Here is a 17,748-nt window from a genome sequence, read left to right as displayed (position 1 = left end):
TTATTTCTCATCAGGTTATTTTATCTGCCTTTTTTTTCTCTTTTTCTTTCTGGCGGTTTCAAATTTTAGTAAACGGCTTTTCATTTGCGCCATTTTCAAGATGGAAAAAAAAACCCCCACGATGTTCCGAAGAAGTCATTAGCTAAAAAAAAAGAGTGCATTTGAAATCGGATGAAAACAAGAACACGTTTACCCAAGCTCACCACGTCGGTTATACGTTATATATGAATTATCAACAAATAAACTGGCGAACGAGCATGTGTTTGACTTATAACATGAGAGTTAATTTCTTCACCGCACATTTCTGCGTTCTTAAAATATCTTACGCCGTGTTTCAGTAAAGCCTGGAATCCGTGTTCAAAGACGGTGGTAAAGAGAGGTTTTCATCTTGTATTTAAGATAATTGAGCCCTTTTGTGTGGGAAATAAATCTCCAACAATTGGGTGGATTATTCTTGTGATGGGAGAGAAGTGGGAAGCTCTCAGGCAATCCCTGAGCCGCCCGTGCACGTCAGGAGGCAGTTGTGCAGTTAGCCTTGGACTATCCTTCAGCAGAATGTCTTCTATCCCTACAACAAATTAGCTTTAAAAACACCCTGTGCAAAAATGACCAACAGTAATCCATTTCAGTTATAGGACAAGTTGGAAAGAAGTGTTCAAAAGCCGTATATTCTTTTCCTGATTCCTACTTCAGATCCCCAAACGCAAGGACTTAAGCCTGCTGTAATTGCTGGTTTGCACTGCTACATCAACATTAACCACTGACAAGGGCTCCATTTCAGAGGTATGGCGATTAAGACCGAGCAAAAAAAAAAAAAGAATACAACTGCTGTCCAAATGTCCTCTTATTTTATTTTTTAAAACATGTTTCCATGCTAAACGTGCCTGTATGTCCCTGAGTAGGGCTGAAGGGATCCGGGCGAAGGCACAGGCCTGGGTGATAAAACCCAATTTTTACTCCCGGTGAACAGACAGATTTATCAGGCTGCTGTCTGGGTAAGAGCCCTGCCGAACTGCTGCGGGGGGAAGGCGAGCCAGCTACGTGCGGTCCACCTGTTTCTGGAAAGGGCCGTGCAGTGGGAGCCACTCTCGTGGTGACCCAGAGGCCAGGGGACGGCACACAGGACTTCGCCACATTCAGTTCACTGTTCAAGAGGGTGGGGAACACGGCTCTATCTGTACTTTCTGCAGCAATTTCACATTCCTCCAGTGAAATCTGGTTGGATTCATTGTCCCGTCATTCGTCCGTAATGAACAGCGAGAAACGGGTTTCACAAAGACCGACTCGGAGCTGATGTGGGGATGGGAACAGCTTCATCCATCTTCTCACTGCATGATGGGATACAGGAAGGCGGGGAGCCAGAGCCCGTCCCGGCACGCAAATGGCACAGGGCGGGATACACCCCGGGCCGGGACGTCAGTGCGTCGGCAGAGCAGACACAAGCGCACACACCCACAGAAAGGCCCTTTTTTCCCACAAGCCAATTAACCTTCCAGTATTGTTTCTGGACTGGGAGGAAACCCACGTGAACACGGGGAGAACATGCAAACTCCACACAGACAGCACCCCAGGAGTGGAACCCGGGGCCCCAGCGCCGTGAGACGGCAATGTTGACCCCCTGCAGCAGCGCGCCGCCCACCCTTGCAAAGCAGGCTGCTCCCATTTCTGGTTTCACGAGCTGCGGGCTCATTGTACTCGTGGAACAGAAAGGTCGCCGGAGGTGGAGACATCCGTCTGTGCACCTTTTCTCACAGCCCAGCAGAGCCAAAGTGAATCCCCTCCCAGGGCCGAGCCTGCTGGCGGCTTCAACACAAAACCCTGAGACAGCCGAAGCTGTTCCCTCCCTGGAAGGACCTGCTGCCCGATCTTCACCAATAGGCTTCAGAGCACTGCTCAAGGCCAGACCCCCTCCCCCTGAAACACCTGCTCAGATTTGTCTCCGAGAACTCTTGCACAGGTGGTTTTTAATGGACATGTAATATAATACAATTAAAAAAAAAACCTCCAGAGCTCATTCAAAAGAGCATAACAGGTGCATTGTCAAAGCTACCAAAAAATCGGATAAGGACAGAGGCGTTGAAACATTATTATTGCCACCCCTGATGGAGAAATACATTTTAATTGTCGGGTCTTGGATCTTTTGTATGTAATGTAAAATGAAAAACTAAGAGATAAAGTGCAGATGATATAAGCTTCTTGTTTTAAATGTATTGTTATCAGCAATATGGTTTAAATCAGTTTGAGGTCTGGATGACATTTTTGGAAGTTTTGCTGGGGTGGGCGGCAGGGGCTGCTGTTGGATGGGCAGTTCTTCCTCCTGATTGGCCTGCCTTACTGAGGTAAGGGAGAAGACGAAGATGAAGGAGAAGGGAAGTTCTAAGGTTTCAAATGCTTGTTGCTGCAATATGGGGACACCGGAGCATTAGCAGTGTGACGCTGATGACAGAACTATGCTGTCTGCGTCTCTGCTGGGTGTGAAAAAGGAAAGAATAACACATTTCTGAAAAAAAAACACCAGATACTATCAAGAATTTGTCTGGATTTTGCAAAAGAAGATTATCAGGGAACTGAAAAACTAAATCACGCTGCAGAGGACTCTACTTGCTGGCTGCCTCCAAACATGGAGCAGAATTTACAGTGTAATCTGAAGGCTGAAATCAATTAGGCTAATATGGTCCAATAGTTAAACTTCTTTCACTATATTTACGAAGCTACATTAGCTACATTCAATTATATTTCCTTGGCATTACATTCAGAGCAATAACTCACTTCTTCAGTGAGAGAGCACTTGTCTCAATTCAAATGCTTTTCACCAGCCAAGTGTTAGGAAAATATTAAGCCATTTAGAGATTACATGGAGTGGCAAGATGTCCATCTCCAAAAAAAAAAACTGCTCAATAAAAACTGTGTTGTTGCATCCCTGCCTGCCCGTGGATATTTCTTGTGTGTGAAAGCAGCAACAGCCCACTCCACTCAGATGAGACAGACGCTAGCACTGATAGGCAGAACTGGCAAGCAGTTACTCCTTTGGGTTTAAGTGATGAACTAAAACTCAATTAAATTATATCTGTGGATAAAGTGAGTTGGACGATAACAGCCTCACTGAGGAGGGAGAAAGGGGCAATGTTTCAATTTAACATTCTTTGGGCAAAACAACATCCCAGTACAACTTTTAAACCATTTTTCTTCGAAATTGACTTTGCCCTGGGAAAAAAAAAGTCTATTTTAATTGTCTTTTCAACACAGGAACATAATGACTAATGTAAGCCCTGACACAAACCCTTTTTTAAATTCTGCATTAGTTAAATGAACAAGAATTTACTTTCTCTTTGAACAAACAGATGAAAAAAAGCAGCCAGATTCCCTCCTGATCTCCATTATAATCCCATTAGCATTCTTTGTGCAGCACGTCCGAGAGTAGTGCCCAGGTTGTTTTCATTGGGGGGCTGAGGGAAAGCAGTCTCTCGAAACCCTCAAAATTCACATCTTCATTATGTGGCTCCTTCAGGCTAAAAGGAAAAATTACTGCTACGTCCAGGCGAATGTGTGAACCTCAAAACCTGGTTTTCAAACAGCAAAACGTCCTTTAAAAGCCTGCAACTATCCTTCCATCAGTCACGGCTGGGTGACGGGCAGGACTCATTAACCCCCACACTGTCTCTAGACTGGCTCTGAAAGTCTCAGGCACAGAGAGAACCGAGTCCAAAAGGAACCGGTGAAATCGGTCTCCCAAGGCAAAAAAAAATATCACTGCTCTAGCATTGCCTCGTTTAAAATAACGCCTGACCGAAAGGTCTCCTTTTTTATTTAGTGCTTAAGGTACCAACAGTAGATCCTTCTGGGGTTATTTTTTTATTTAATTGAACAATTAAAAATGCACAGAACCTGTACTGTCGCGGGGTACCAGATCAGACTATTGAAAAACAATCTAGATGAAATTGGTTGAAAAAAAATGAATTGGGGAAGAATTAAGTTTACCTTTCATATTTTTAAGACGTAAAAGTCGAGCTAATGAGCCGTAAAACGAAGTCCTCGGTTTTTTAACAAAAAACAAAACACTCAGATGGATTTATCAAATCTGTGAAATACTACATATATTTATTTCCAGTTTTGTTTAAAAGGTATTTCCAATAAAACGGTGCTTCTGCCATACGTCTGGTGTGAATAGTTTATTCAGCACCTAATAAAATACTGAACGTTTTTTTCAATGATTGCATACAATCGAGAAGGACCATATGGAATTTACAGGTACAATGTTCTGTTTTTGTTTGGACACTAATCAATCTTGTTTGATAATAAAACAAACAGATTTCTATTCAAGCATGGCTTACATGTTTAGGACACAACAGCCTCCGTTAGGGCGTTTTGTTGTAAAAAACATTTCAGGAACGCCAGTGGCGAGGAGTAAATCATTAAGGGAAAATATTAAACTAACGACCGACACAGAATACAGAGCAGAATCGCATTTTCCTTCTCCAGCAAAACCCTAATTACACACTAATTAAGAATTCCCGCCATCTTGCCGACTTTTAATTTAAATTACACAGGCTTCTTCGCGATGACCGGCAAGACCTCGTTTGCAGAGTACGTAGGCATGCCTGCTGGTACAGAACCGCCAGACTCGGAAATCCACCTCAGTTAAATTTGAAATGTAACCCGCATTCTCAACATCGGTCCAGAGGCGTAGTGTGAGGCCCAGCATAAAATTTTACGGAGCTCATTTGGAAAATTCCAGGTAGCTGCTTTCCAAGAGAAAGGATTGAAGCACAACAGCCAAAGGGTTTACTTTTTAGGGTTTTGAATTCACACATCAGGCCAATATGCAGTTTCCGTACCGTTGTTATTATTATTATTTTGTGGTGTGCACATGGCTTTCAGACTGACTCGTTGTGTTACGCCCCTGAATGGAAATAAATATTATTGTTGACAGTAAGTCTTGGTGTAAGTGAATTATTATTCATCTATGACGTTATGCAATGATTTCATAACAGAATATTAGTCGTCTTTTTAGTGTTTTCAGTAATACAAAATGGGGTAAGTTTCCTGGAGAGAGCTAGCTTTCTAAACACTTTCATATAATCCACCGGGTTTATCTCGGAAATAATTTCATGTACGCCTATATTTTCATCGATGCCCTTTCCTTTGGTGTCTTGTGAGGTTTCTTATTTTGTTTGATACATGTAAACTCGAGACTAATGTGCTGTCTAAAATATTCTGTAATTGTGAGAAGCCTTGCGTGCAGCTGTCCCTGGTGGGCCGGCTGGGGTTATTTTCTTCCCGGCCCGGGAGCTGGGTCCGGGAGTTTTCCGCGTACAAAGTCGACATGGGAGATTGTCTGTATTTTTCACATCAAAATAAACGACATGTATATATATATAACCGTGTGTGACCGTGTACACAAATTTTACATTTCAACTCATCCGTGCCTTTTCAGTTCCTATCTAATTTAATCTTTGCAGCGGCTTTTTCAGTGCGGAATACGTCTGGACGGGTTACCTCTCTCATGGTGTTCGTGTGCAATGAGGCACCAATGTGTTTTCTATCATGTTTTTCGCTGGGCTCAAAGATATTCGACAGTACTCCAGTGGGCAACCAGACGGCAAACCTACCGTCGCCTTTAACACCCCCAAAACACAGGCAAGCGGCCCATCACTGCACAGAACGAGACAGAATCCGCCGACGGGCCAGTTACCTGCGTCTGCGTCAGGCCCAGCTTGGCCGCCAGGTCGGCCCGCTCGGGCAGCGCCAGGTACTGGGTCTGCTGGAAGCGCTGGTTCAGCGCCTGCAGCTGCAGGCTGGAGTAGATGGTCCTGGGTTTGCGGATTTTCTTGCCTTTGCCGTTCAGCCGAATTTCTCCATTTTCGATCACCGTCGACTTCTCGTGATCTTGAAAGAAAGACACAGAGAAGGGCGATGAGAGACCCCCGGGGCTGACAGTGAAGACCCCCCCCAGCCCCTGGACAGGCGCTCGGGCGCGGCCTGTCTGGAGCTGCGGGCGGGACCGCGGTGCACACGGTGGGGTTCAAGCTAGATCTGTCTGCAGAAACGTTCAAAACCAATTTCGCTGTGCCACTATGCGATCTGCATTGCGGCCTTACGGTATATCTGAATTCGCAGGGAAACGTAAAGGAAGTAAAGAAACGTTGCACGCGTGATAAGACAGGCCATTCTCTGACACATCATGTTTGCCGACGTAGCCTTGAGCGCCACGGAAAGCCCTGTCATGTGGAACCACCGAATTAAAAGGTAAATAAATATGAATGAAATGAATCAAATTGATTCAGCATTAAGACCAAGTCCTTATTCGAGCGGCTGGCATTAGCGTGCGGACTAACGCGCTCAACGTGTCCCTCTTTCACAGGACCCGACTTGCTCGTAAAGGCCCGCACCGCACTCGGGCCTGAAGAGGCGAGGAAACACTTTCAATCCCGAAGACACTTACGGATGTTTTTCTAAAACAGCCTGCTACCCGCGATATTTTAGACTTCTGTAAAGCTAAACTCGTGTTTTGCCGTCAGGTTTGGTCTTCAGTTTCAGAAGCAGGACTGAGTTGGTTTTTGACAGCTGTTTTAATTTACAGCTTCACCTTGACATTTCACTGTAAATGGATCTAATTTCCCGACGAGATTTATAGGAGCCGTCAAACGCTCTGCCGTAAATTCACGTTTTACAACAACATCCATTGGATAACAGGTTGATGAAATACAACACATAAAACACGACGATGCTGTTGTTGTCCTGAAAACAACAACTTTAATATTTAAAATGGAATATCACTTTAACAAAACCCGTTTCTACTAATAGCGATGCAGTCCAGACAAGCGCCAACTCGCGCTATAAAAGACTGATGGATTTTTAAAAGTTCCAAAATTAGACCAGATTCCAAAACAAAACTGTAGAAGCCTATAACCGATGTGCTTGTTTTCTGGAGACGATTGTCGTGTTTATTCAATCTGCAAATACTCCAGATGTAGCTTTAAACAAACCCCAGCGCACTCGGGATGATGTGTATGCAAGATGAAACTCGATGAGACGGAGGGAATCTCAGATGTTTTTTAAACCGCCGCATTGCATTATTATTACAAGTGGTTTAAACGAATCAAGAAATTAAAAATATTCAACTCGAAAAGCAAAAAGTAATGCAGCTCTGATTTAAGTGGGAGTATTATAAATTACAAAACTCGACTGGACGAGGAAGAGGAAAATATGCGCGATGAAAACGGTGGGCAGGTGTGAAAATGAAGTCCGAAGTTGCAGAAAATTTTCTGCAAAAAGCACGTACAGACATTTCGCCCTCCGCGTGCGCAGATGCAGGCTGTGCGCTCTTACACGATCAGAACCAGGTACGACAGACAGAGCTTCTCACAAATGCATCTTTTGTTCTTTACGATTTTGGCAATAATAAACCGCACAAAGGATCCTTTCTTTTCAAATCGCTGGGATTAATCTTCTAAGCTTCGCAGGCGGTGGAAGAAGAGGGTCTTCTTATGGAAATTATATTGCCGCATTAAGTTAACTACCGGGGTTAATTCGGTTTTGTCGAGGCCAAGAAATACTCGACACTTTGGGCGCGATTTTTTCCTCTGATTTTTTTTTTAATTCCAAACGAGGATGCTGACATTTTCTGCTCCCGCAAAATTTAGAGCGGGTAGGTAAACCTGAGAGAACAGTTTGACTTGTATATCCACACCTGTGCCATTTAATAATACCAATACTACTAATACAAATAATATTCAGACTCAATTTCACCCAAAAGTTAAATTTCTCTTTTGTCATGTATACTCGTATCCTTAAAAAACGTGATTAACTTTTTTTTTTCGTTTTTAAAAATCAAGGTACTCCAAACATAATCCTGAAATTTCTGCTGAGGCCCACTGACTACCAGTCCTCCTCTACCGGTGACAACAAACATTAATGGCACCACTTCATAAAATTATCCCGGTCTTATTACAGCGCGTCTGAATCTTTCAGATGCGCCTGCTGTTTTCAGCAGTTCCAGCCCGACGCTGCTGTCCCCAGAAGATAATTCTCAAATGATTTTCTCATGGCACGCTTGTGGAAGACCACAAGACGCAGAGAAGAAAGATGTTGTCTCTCGTGTGGTCGGGTCGCTTCACAGCTCCAGCGGGAGGAGAAAACCCCTTTGCTGACTCAGAAGCCTGCAGAAGCAGGTTAACCACGAACAGGACTGTCGTTTACACTTGACGAAAACAAAATCCGAGGAGGACATATTGAATATATCTTAAACCACAGAAATTGCAGTTATTATTTTAGCCAAAGCAGCGAAACGAAGTTTAAAAAAAAAACTAGAAAAACTCAGCGGCCCCTGAACACTGGGCGACAGGACAGTAACTGAGCAAACGCAAAGCAGAAGGAAAGCGCACGTTTTGTTTCATGCTTCTAAAAGAATTAATGTGGAGGGCAGGAAACGTAGCCTGCAATTCAACAATTAAGTAATTTACAATTTCAACAATAGATGAAGAAGTGTGGGGTATTTGCGGGTTGCACCACTACTTTCGGCTTCAGCCCAAAAAAGCGTGCACGAGAAGGCGGCACGAGGCGTCTTAGGAGCCACTTAAAAGGAGAATCATCTATTCCATCAAATTTAATTTTCTACGGTCCTTCAAAGAGAACACGCCTCCGAGGCAAATGTCTCCCTAGGATGTTTTTTATTTATTTCTCTTTCAAGACAAACGCTCAGACGGAAGAAAGCTCGCCTGCCTTCAATTCGGAATCAACGCTCTCTCTCCCTCTCGTCCCCAGCTGAAAATAACTTTCGAGGACACATAACTGGTTTGGCGAAAATCTACAAACAGAAACACCACACCGTGTCACCTTCCGTGCTAAGAAAACCGTGACTTAAAAGAATTCTCTTAACGTGTCATCATTCATCGACTTTAACACGAGCCCTGCGCTCGGATCCACAAGCAACGCCTTTTCTGACAGGCTAATGTTTTCACAATCCAAACCCGCTGTCTTTACCGACAGACGCAGCCCGATGACTTCAGATCTAATCTGCAAGCGATTTATGAAATGCATAATTATTGAATAACATACGTCCGTTCGTTTTAATATGCCCATCATAGCACAGCCGGGGGGGGGGACATTATCGAGAAACGAGACGGGATAGCCGAGCCGGAAAAAAAAAAGGATGTTAAGCGTCTGTGTTACTGTTGCACACTTTTATTTTCCATTTCGTGTGAAAAGCGAGATTACCGAGGCGTTAGCCTCGGTCAGAAATGCGTGTGCTATTTACTTCAATGTCAAATATTGACGAATATGTACAAAAGATCACTTGGAAAATAAAGGACACCCAACAGCACTGTGAGAGCTTGCTCAAGCGGTGGACAGGCGCTGTAGCTGACGCTCAGCTCTAACGCTGTCGGGGGAGAAGGACAGACATCATGCACACACACCGCCCGACGCCGGGCGGAATAACTGTACCTGCTTCTTCTATCCTCGTGTGTCCCAGAGCGCCGCTGTGGCCGCTGGGCTGGTAGGACAGATAGGCGCTCGAGTGGTGCGTGCCCACCGCGCTCGGGTACGGGTACCCCAGGGAGCGGCCGTAGGAGGAGGCGGCGGGGGAGAAGGGCCCGTCGTGCTGCGGGTGCCCGCCGGAGTGCAAGCCGTGCACGGGGTAGTGGTTGTGCTGCTGGTGCGCGGGCAGCCCGTGCCCGAACTCCAGGAAGGCCGACTTGGACGGGTCTGAGGCAATCAAGCTGTCAGACATCGAGCTCATAGTCATCATCGGTCGCCGAGTCCATAAAGACGAAGAGCGGTGGAGGCGCGCATATAGAGGAGGGACCCGCTAGACAGAGAAAACTTCCCCCGGATCCATCTGGCACATTAGCACCAGGAAAGAAAAAGGACAGGCGAAAACCAGCACAGCACCACGGCGACGTATTCCTGAAGCTGGAAGAGGACGTCCAGATCCTCCTGAGCTGCCCGCGCAGAGTTAAATTGACTTGAGACAGAAAACTCCCCACAAATCTCGGGTAAACTTCCCAATTTCTCCGGACACTTCGTACATATGGATCTGATGTGTCACAACCCCACTCGGCTTCTGCCAGCGAGCCCGCTGATTGGCTGCGAGCGCTTACCATGTCACACGACCCCGAGGGCAAGCCTAATTAAGTTAATTAACATACGTTAATGAAAGCCGCCTTTCAGCTCCGCTAATGTCAGACCGGGCTTCAAAACTGATCAAGTCATTCAATAAATAAGGTATTTACACGAGACGTTTTGAGCAGCAATTTCTGTTCTCTTATCATACTCTGAAACGCGTGTTTACAAAACGAAACCTGGAGAAATAAACGCCAAATTAATGTGCATCAACATTTCCTATCATCCTTCACGAAAAGAAAACGTGACCTTTTTAACGTGACGATTTTAGAAGGTGCATAATAATTAAATTGAGACGAATGTATTTTTAAAGCTGCAGACAACGATATATTTAATATTAAAATAAAAACAGTAGGTGTGCTGATTTTATTACGCGAGTTAGAGAATGACTCAACCTTTAGCGCGCAGCACAAGACAGCAGTTTTGAAGTACTGAGGTGTTCACTGAAAAACTAGGGATGAAAAAGACACATTTTAGAGTTCAAGGAAAGGCGCAGTGTGATGCATTGATTTTAACAGCGCAACACAGCAACGCGTTTTCTGACACAAGCCGCCGTTCCTGCAGATTGACGTTGAAAACACTGGTTGAACACAAATTATACTGTTTCATTTCTGGGGAGGGGTGGTTAACATAGTTTAACGTGACCCACAAACCATACAAACGAAAGATATTTCAGACGGGTACAGTGCCATCCGTCTGAGACACCCCCGTCGAATTCAAGGCCACGGAGCTTAATTCAGATATTTCGGAGGTCACGCCGCCACTGGTAAATAAATCGATTGTATCAGACATGGCACAGACTGTGGCTTGTCATAAAATTTCAAATTCTGCTCCCGAGTGTAATTTAAAACATGTGATTTTGTGTAATTCGAGAACCAAACAGGCTATAATTTGAACCAAACATTGTTCACCCGCTTGGAATTTACTACCGATGCTTTCAGTTCAGCGGAATGTTTGTAAACAGAACAGATGAGGGGGGGAAAACCCAAAAGGTTCTTTTTTTAATTTAATTTATTTAAAATTAAATGGTGTTTTATTTGTTTTGTCCTCGGGACTGGGTTACAAGGCACTAAGCAGGTGAAACCCCAGATAGTGGATTCAACGCGCAGTCCGCGTAGAAACAACGAGAGCTGTAATTTTGTGTGTAATTTAAAATCAACTTGAAAAGAATTAAACACGGCCGCATAAATATGGATGGACTGTTTAACAGACAGGTGGATGGATGAAATTGTGGAACGATAGCAGCAATTTATTTATATTGGGGATCAGCGCCTTTCGCGAACGCAGCGCGAACGGTAAACTTTTTAATGCGTGTGATTTGAGAGATTTAACTCGCATTATCCCTTAATTACAGCACTTTCTTACCTCCCTCCCCTGTTTTCCACAAACGCAAGTAGTGATTAAAATAAACTCGCGTGACGGTCACACAGCAACTTTAAAGCGACTTTAAGCTCGGTGGCTCGGGGCACTGAGGCTCTGCGGCTTTGGCAAGCGGCTGTACGAAATGAGCGAGTTCAGGGACTCGATGTTACCGATCGTGAGTCAACACAACAGCACGTTTTGTGCAGGTACGGTAAAGTGCACCTGGTTTACGGACAGCGACATCCATCCACACCCATCTCTGCCCGCTACCTTGCGGCTGTGTGTGCGGCCAGGGAAAAGCAGAAAGAAAAAAACACCGTTCAGTCTTCCTGAGGTGTGGTATTCGTCAAATCGTTTATTAATCCATACATAGAAAACGGTGAAACTGTTTATCCGTCGGTCAGTCCGTCTACTCGCCGTACTGACAGATCATGAGCAAGCAGGGCACGCCTTTTACACCGCTTTGTGATTTAATTCGATAGGCAGATTTCTAGCACGTCGATAACAGCTGCAACACAGCGTCCGGCGGTCTAAATTACAGCCTGGCATTCAAAGACGAGTTTCTACCCTCTACCCTACAAGAAGTGATTTATGAGAAAGACACTACGAGAAATATCTGTTTCTAGTTGGAGAAAACGGAATGCCATATTACATCAGACACGTTCAAATAAATAAGCAAAAAAAAGGGAAAGGAATTAAAAAATAATATTCATATACATACAGACAATATAAATCCAATATGTACAGGGAATTAGTATATACATCAAATTGTATTTTTTTGTTCATGCCAGAATGTGTACATTTCCGAAAACATTGCGGTAGAAAAAATAATTCAGGTTAATAACATTAATAACAACTATTGTAGCAGAATCGCGCATTCGCGTTCCCTCATGAATTCACTCAAAACTGTGAGAAAGAGCAGACCTGTAAGCTGTAGTTCATGATTATCCATTTGTGTTTCAAACACTTCAGGACTTATTATGTTTAACACGCCATGAACGCAGTCACCCGTCTGACTGGTGTATTGTCTTTAAAGCAACGGCAGATCTTCATCTTTCTCCGCTTGTGTGATGTTTTCGTATTAAACGAGAATTTAGGGGCTTAAGAAATAAAAGAATGGTATACAAAAATCTTGCTTTATACATATTGAGGCAGTAGATTGTGTGGTCCTTCGTTTCAGTTTTCAAGAAATAAATGATGAATGCATTTTTTTTTAACTGAAGACTTTCAAATTCAAGTACAAATACTATGGTTCATGAGCTAGATGAGATGTTTGGGAATACATACATTAAGCTTTCATATAAGTCCGCTATAGATATCTATATGTGCCCTTCACACATTATTGGGTTTTTAACTGTTTCCAACAGGTCATTTATCTCAAAACTCCCAGGGCTGATGTCGGACAGACTGCTGCAGGCAAAATGTCGGTTTGCGACTCCGCGGTGAGTTTGCACTCATCCGAACACGGTGTCGAGGGAAGGCGAAGTGGACCGAGGCACCTGATTCTGCACACGGAACACATCTGCATCCGCATCTGCGCTGCGAGACCACGGACTCAAAACCCAAAACTCAAAACGAAATGGGAGGAAAATTAACATTAAAAATACCGAATAAGACTGTTTTCTATTGAACTGTTATATACATTTTAAAAACGTGTCACGACTTTTAGTTTAACCTCAACATCAGCATCTGTACTGCGAAACCTAAACCCTCGTTGGTTTTTTATGACTGAAGGTATTTAAATCAAAAGCTATGCAATTTGTAGAAATCCGTCGAAATATTAATTAAGAGTTATTGTTATTTATTGCTGTAACATCGTTTTTTCAGATGTAGTTACCATTATATATATTTATATTTTAAAAGCCGGAAACACTTGATTTTAAAAGATCTGAATTTAGTCACTCGGTCAGATCTCTTACATCCAAACTGTATTTTTCGTTCTTTTCGGTATTTACATTCCTGTCACATTCCTCGATTTCTAACAAGAAATCAAGCAGAACAACATGATGGATTTTGCAAGGTGGTATTAATTGTTGTGACACTGGCCGCCTAAGAGAGGATTTATTTTTACAATCTCAAGTGAAAAGGAATTTTGCATAATTTAAAACAATTTTAAACAGCACGACCTTTAACTTACATTTAATAGGTTAGTCCATTATATCTGTACTATTTTCACGGGCAAAGTTGTTATTATCTGATCGTTATAAATAGTTTTCCTATTATTTAGACTGAAAAATCTTTGTCTTTCGAGGGCGTTTTAAGTTCAGTTGAAAACGCCGCGGTAGATTCCGGTGGCGTCAGGAACAGCGGTCAGAGAGTTCTTGCTCTTGTCTGGTGAAAAGGGAAACACGGCTCGCCGGTCATTCCCTTGCGCAGACCTGACCATCACCAGTGCCGAGGCTGCTGCCTCCCCAGAGCCCCTCTGAACAGCAGTCCTGTCCTGCCGCCGGTCCAGAAATCCGACCAGGACGGCTCTGAATCCAGGTGAAGAGCTTTCAAGAGGAGCTGGACTGTTAGTCTACGGACACAGTTTGCATACGAAGGCCGACAAGCAGATCTGAGCGCGTATGCGTCAACACCACCTTTAAAACTCATTGAATGGAATGGAGTCAACAGTTGCACATAATTCCTATTCACAAAAATAATACACACTTAGTCATTTAAAATGAAAAAAGATATACACGAATTTATATAAATATTAACATAAATTAAAATAAGGTAACAATATTTTTTTCTTTTTAAAAAATATATATATATGGGACATAAACCCATTTGCTGGAGAAATTTAGGCTCAAATGAAATTTCAGAAAATCATTTCTGCGGCGAGTCGAACAGGAGAGCTCGCAGGAGGCTGACCCTAACGCCTTCCGCGTGCAGGCCGCGCGGTAGCGTCACCAGCAACATCAACGCGACATAGGCCGACAGTTCCAGAAGCCATTACAGGGTTAATCCTGCAAACAGGTGTATCCAGCGGTCCAGGACAAATCAGACCATGGACAAAATACACGTTTTAACACACACAAGTGCAGATATTTCATGCAAATAGCAAATTTAGAGACATTTCCACGAGCAGGCCTAGTGATTTCAAGGGTCACGTCGAATACCAGCAAAATATTCCCATTAAGAAACACTGCTAAATAAAACAAAATAAACGCGCAAAATAAATGAATTCAAAACCAGTACTGTTATAGAGAGATTATTACAATTCATAGCTATTAGGGACTAGGATTAAAAACGCAAACGCGGTATCAATGAGCAAAATGCTGCAAAAAGCAGGCGGCGCTGCCTTTAAGTCTGAATTTTATTAATGGCTGATTCTCTATAATCTTAATTTTACTACTCATAATAATTTCCATATCAATGCATCACCCGCGGCCCTGAGTATCCGAGTAGACTTAACACATGTAAAAACACTGGTTTTAAAACACACTCCGAATTTCATTGTCAAATCGAAGAGAGGCTTAGAATGAGACCAGCGCAATTTATTTCAAACCAGCTGGTTTTATTGAGAATGTGCACGGGGATAATCGTGTCCATCAATGAGGTCTCATTTGGAGCCCAACGAACCGCCGTTTTAAGGCACGAAATGCGCTGCGAACAGTGTTCGCGCGGTTTGAAACTGATGGCGAGCCCCCCGTCCCAGACGGAGACTCACCGGCAATTTGCACGACTGTTTAGAGTATTAATAGTAAGAGAAAAGATGTCATTCTCTCATGCCTGCAGGTCACCCCTCTCCCACTCGGTGTACAGTGTGTAATTCTGCAGTAACAAGTAACTGTTCGAGCTGGCGGCGCTCTGAGCAGATGTCGGGCTCCAAGCACGACGCTGAGCTCAGCTGCTGCGAGAGGGCTTTTCTAACAGAGCTGACCTCGGAGCTGCGGCGGTATCTCTACACACACACGCCAGCTTTCAACAACAACAACAACAACAGCGGAAACAGCAAAAATAATAATAATAATAAAGAATGACAGTTTGCTTCTTGCACTCTGCTATAAGATATCAATGGACTTCCATGCCCTGACAGCGTTTCATACAAATAAAAAAGATCTATCAGTCATCAGTCCTGTTTTTTTTTTGACACAGCAGAACAAAGACTGTTCACTCCAGTGTGCAAATAAAAACATACTTACAATTTATTTACAAACTGATATAGCACTATTCTACGTAAAAAGACAAATATTTCATTCCGGGGTCTGGACCAGGGCATTGTGGGTTCGAGCCCCTGAGCAGGAGACAGCACTCCCCTGCTCTAGTGAAAACTGGCTGCTGGACACTGGCCATGCTTGGAAAGGGGACTTTTTACTCCATTTGCTTAACTGGTTAAAGGATTAGGTCAAAAGAAACACAACTCCTTTTCATCACAGACTGTCTCTCTCATAGTTTTTCCTGTCTAAAAGATATTATTCTCTTGCATATAAACGAAAGGCTGGCATCGAATCACATCCACACACACACACACACACACACACACACACACACACGAAAAGGGAAAACACATATTAAATATGAGAATTTATTTCTTGCTGCTCAGGCCAATACTCTATAACAGAGCTGTCAGAACATATCTAGTACTTTTAATTCAAAGACAGTGGGGGTATTTTATGTATCCCATTGAGAAAGATTTGACTATAATTGTAGCACTGCACCGAGTGCCAAGGAGCAGGCTGTATTGGCATGTTCATACTGCAAAGAAATCCCGGGCTGTTGGGTTATTGCTATGAGGCCTGTTATTAGGCCAGAGAGTGGTGATGTGTAGTGAATTATTGGTTGTTTGAACTTTTATCAAGTGCCAACATTCTTCAAGTCTCCGATTCAATGTGTAACAATTGAACACTTGGACTCGCCTTATTCCAGATCTGGCCCCTTGTTCCTTTGGCACTTCCCACCCGGACTGGTGTCTTTCATTAGTGTCCCCCTCTGAATCGCCCAGCCCTCGTGCCCTTCTGGGACCTCGTGGTGCTCGCTTCAATAAAACAGACGTGCTGCCTGCTCTACTGTTTGGATCTCCTCACCAGAAACAAACCCGCGAAGCCTATGACCAAACAGAAAGCTCACGACATCTTGGAGTTTTCTGAATATGCATAGTTTTAGAAACATTACAATATCGACGTGATAATTTCTACTTTTTTAGTCATTGTGCTAGATCTGACTTTACTTTTTGCTTTTAATATATATGTATGAATGATGTCAATACTAAGTCCTTAGATCAACAAAGGCATAATTAAAGAACAAGAAAAGGTGTCAAATACAGCAAAATTGACTTTGGCTAATTAACCAGCCCCCTGTCAGAGTTAAAAAACAATGCTTCACTGTTACATTTAATTCTGCTAGGGATGAACTGACACTGGATGAACCTGCTGTGTAGAATTTAGTCAATCTTAGTGTACTGCTGCTTCCCATGTTAACAGACAACATGGGGGGGAATGTGCCTGCTTTCATTGCTGCAGTTAAGGAATACTCTTAAGGTGCCAGAATATCATGGGACAATGTCTCTGTTTATACTGTCCTTTTGGAGAAGGCCCTTAAGTCTTCTGAAAAGACAGGGTGCCTTACTTTTAAATCAAGGCTACTGGAGCTATTTAAACCAATGGATGTCAGGCGAAGCTCTCACAAGATCAGGAATGTAATACAGCCAACCTGAGGTCTAGATCACATAGAAGACTGCATACTGTACATGCACTGTGACCCAGCAAATCCTCTGAAGAGCAAAACAGCACAACCGCAACCCAGAAGGAAACCACATTCTCTCTTCTAATCAAATTCTGACTGGTTATAAGAATGGTACTCATCTAATTCAGAACGAAACACCCCGAGTCCCTGAAGATTGTCCCCCTGTACTAATAGCTGGTTTTGTAAGCCCTCTGCACCCAAAGTGTTCGAAAGCACCCATCACATGAGCAGAATCTCTCCGCGACTTCTCACTCTCTGTCCAGAATAACCCTAAGATCCCGGACCAAATGAAAACTGGTGGAACTGGTGGAACATGCACAGTTCAGTTCCACACACCCTTACACACAGTACAACCTCAGCTGAAAGCATTCTTGGCAGAAGAAAGGGATTGGGATAGGCTTACAAATATTTCAAAACCTTCTGGAAGTAAAGCCATGTCCTGTTGAAGTTAATCTTGCTCACAGTGGCCCGACATCTTCTTCAGTGGGTGTGTGTGTGTTTGGGGGGGGGCTGACATCTGGGCCAGCGAATGCTTGCAAGATGGATGTAATCGATTCACAGGTCTGCACAATCATTCGACAGGCCATGTCAGGC

The 17,748-nt window shown here is 43.5% G+C and overlaps 1 protein-coding gene across 6 annotated transcripts in view; it reads right to left on the bottom strand.

Moving 5' to 3' along the window:
• Window positions 1-17,748, bottom strand: part of LOC102698037 (homeobox protein Dlx4b-like) — a 156,946-nt gene that overhangs the window by 1,397 nt on the left and 137,801 nt on the right. For 5 of the 6 annotated variants that reach the window (XM_069185562.1, XM_069185565.1, XM_069185567.1 and 2 more), the window contains one exon: window positions 5,693-5,886. In XM_069185562.1, coding sequence (XP_069041663.1) covers window positions 5,693-5,886 — 194 coding nt within the window. Of the gene's footprint in view, window positions 1-5,692; window positions 5,887-9,444; window positions 10,049-17,748 lie in introns of those variants that run through there. The other variant, XM_015362299.2, reaches the window with a different exon arrangement.

Source organism: Lepisosteus oculatus, chromosome 28 (genome assembly GCF_040954835.1).
Source record: "Lepisosteus oculatus isolate fLepOcu1 chromosome 28, fLepOcu1.hap2, whole genome shotgun sequence".
NCBI classification, from domain to species: domain Eukaryota; kingdom Metazoa; phylum Chordata; class Actinopteri; order Semionotiformes; family Lepisosteidae; genus Lepisosteus; species Lepisosteus oculatus.
Note: the sequence above shows the minus strand (reverse complement) of the source record. Positions and strands in the feature narration are given on the sequence as shown.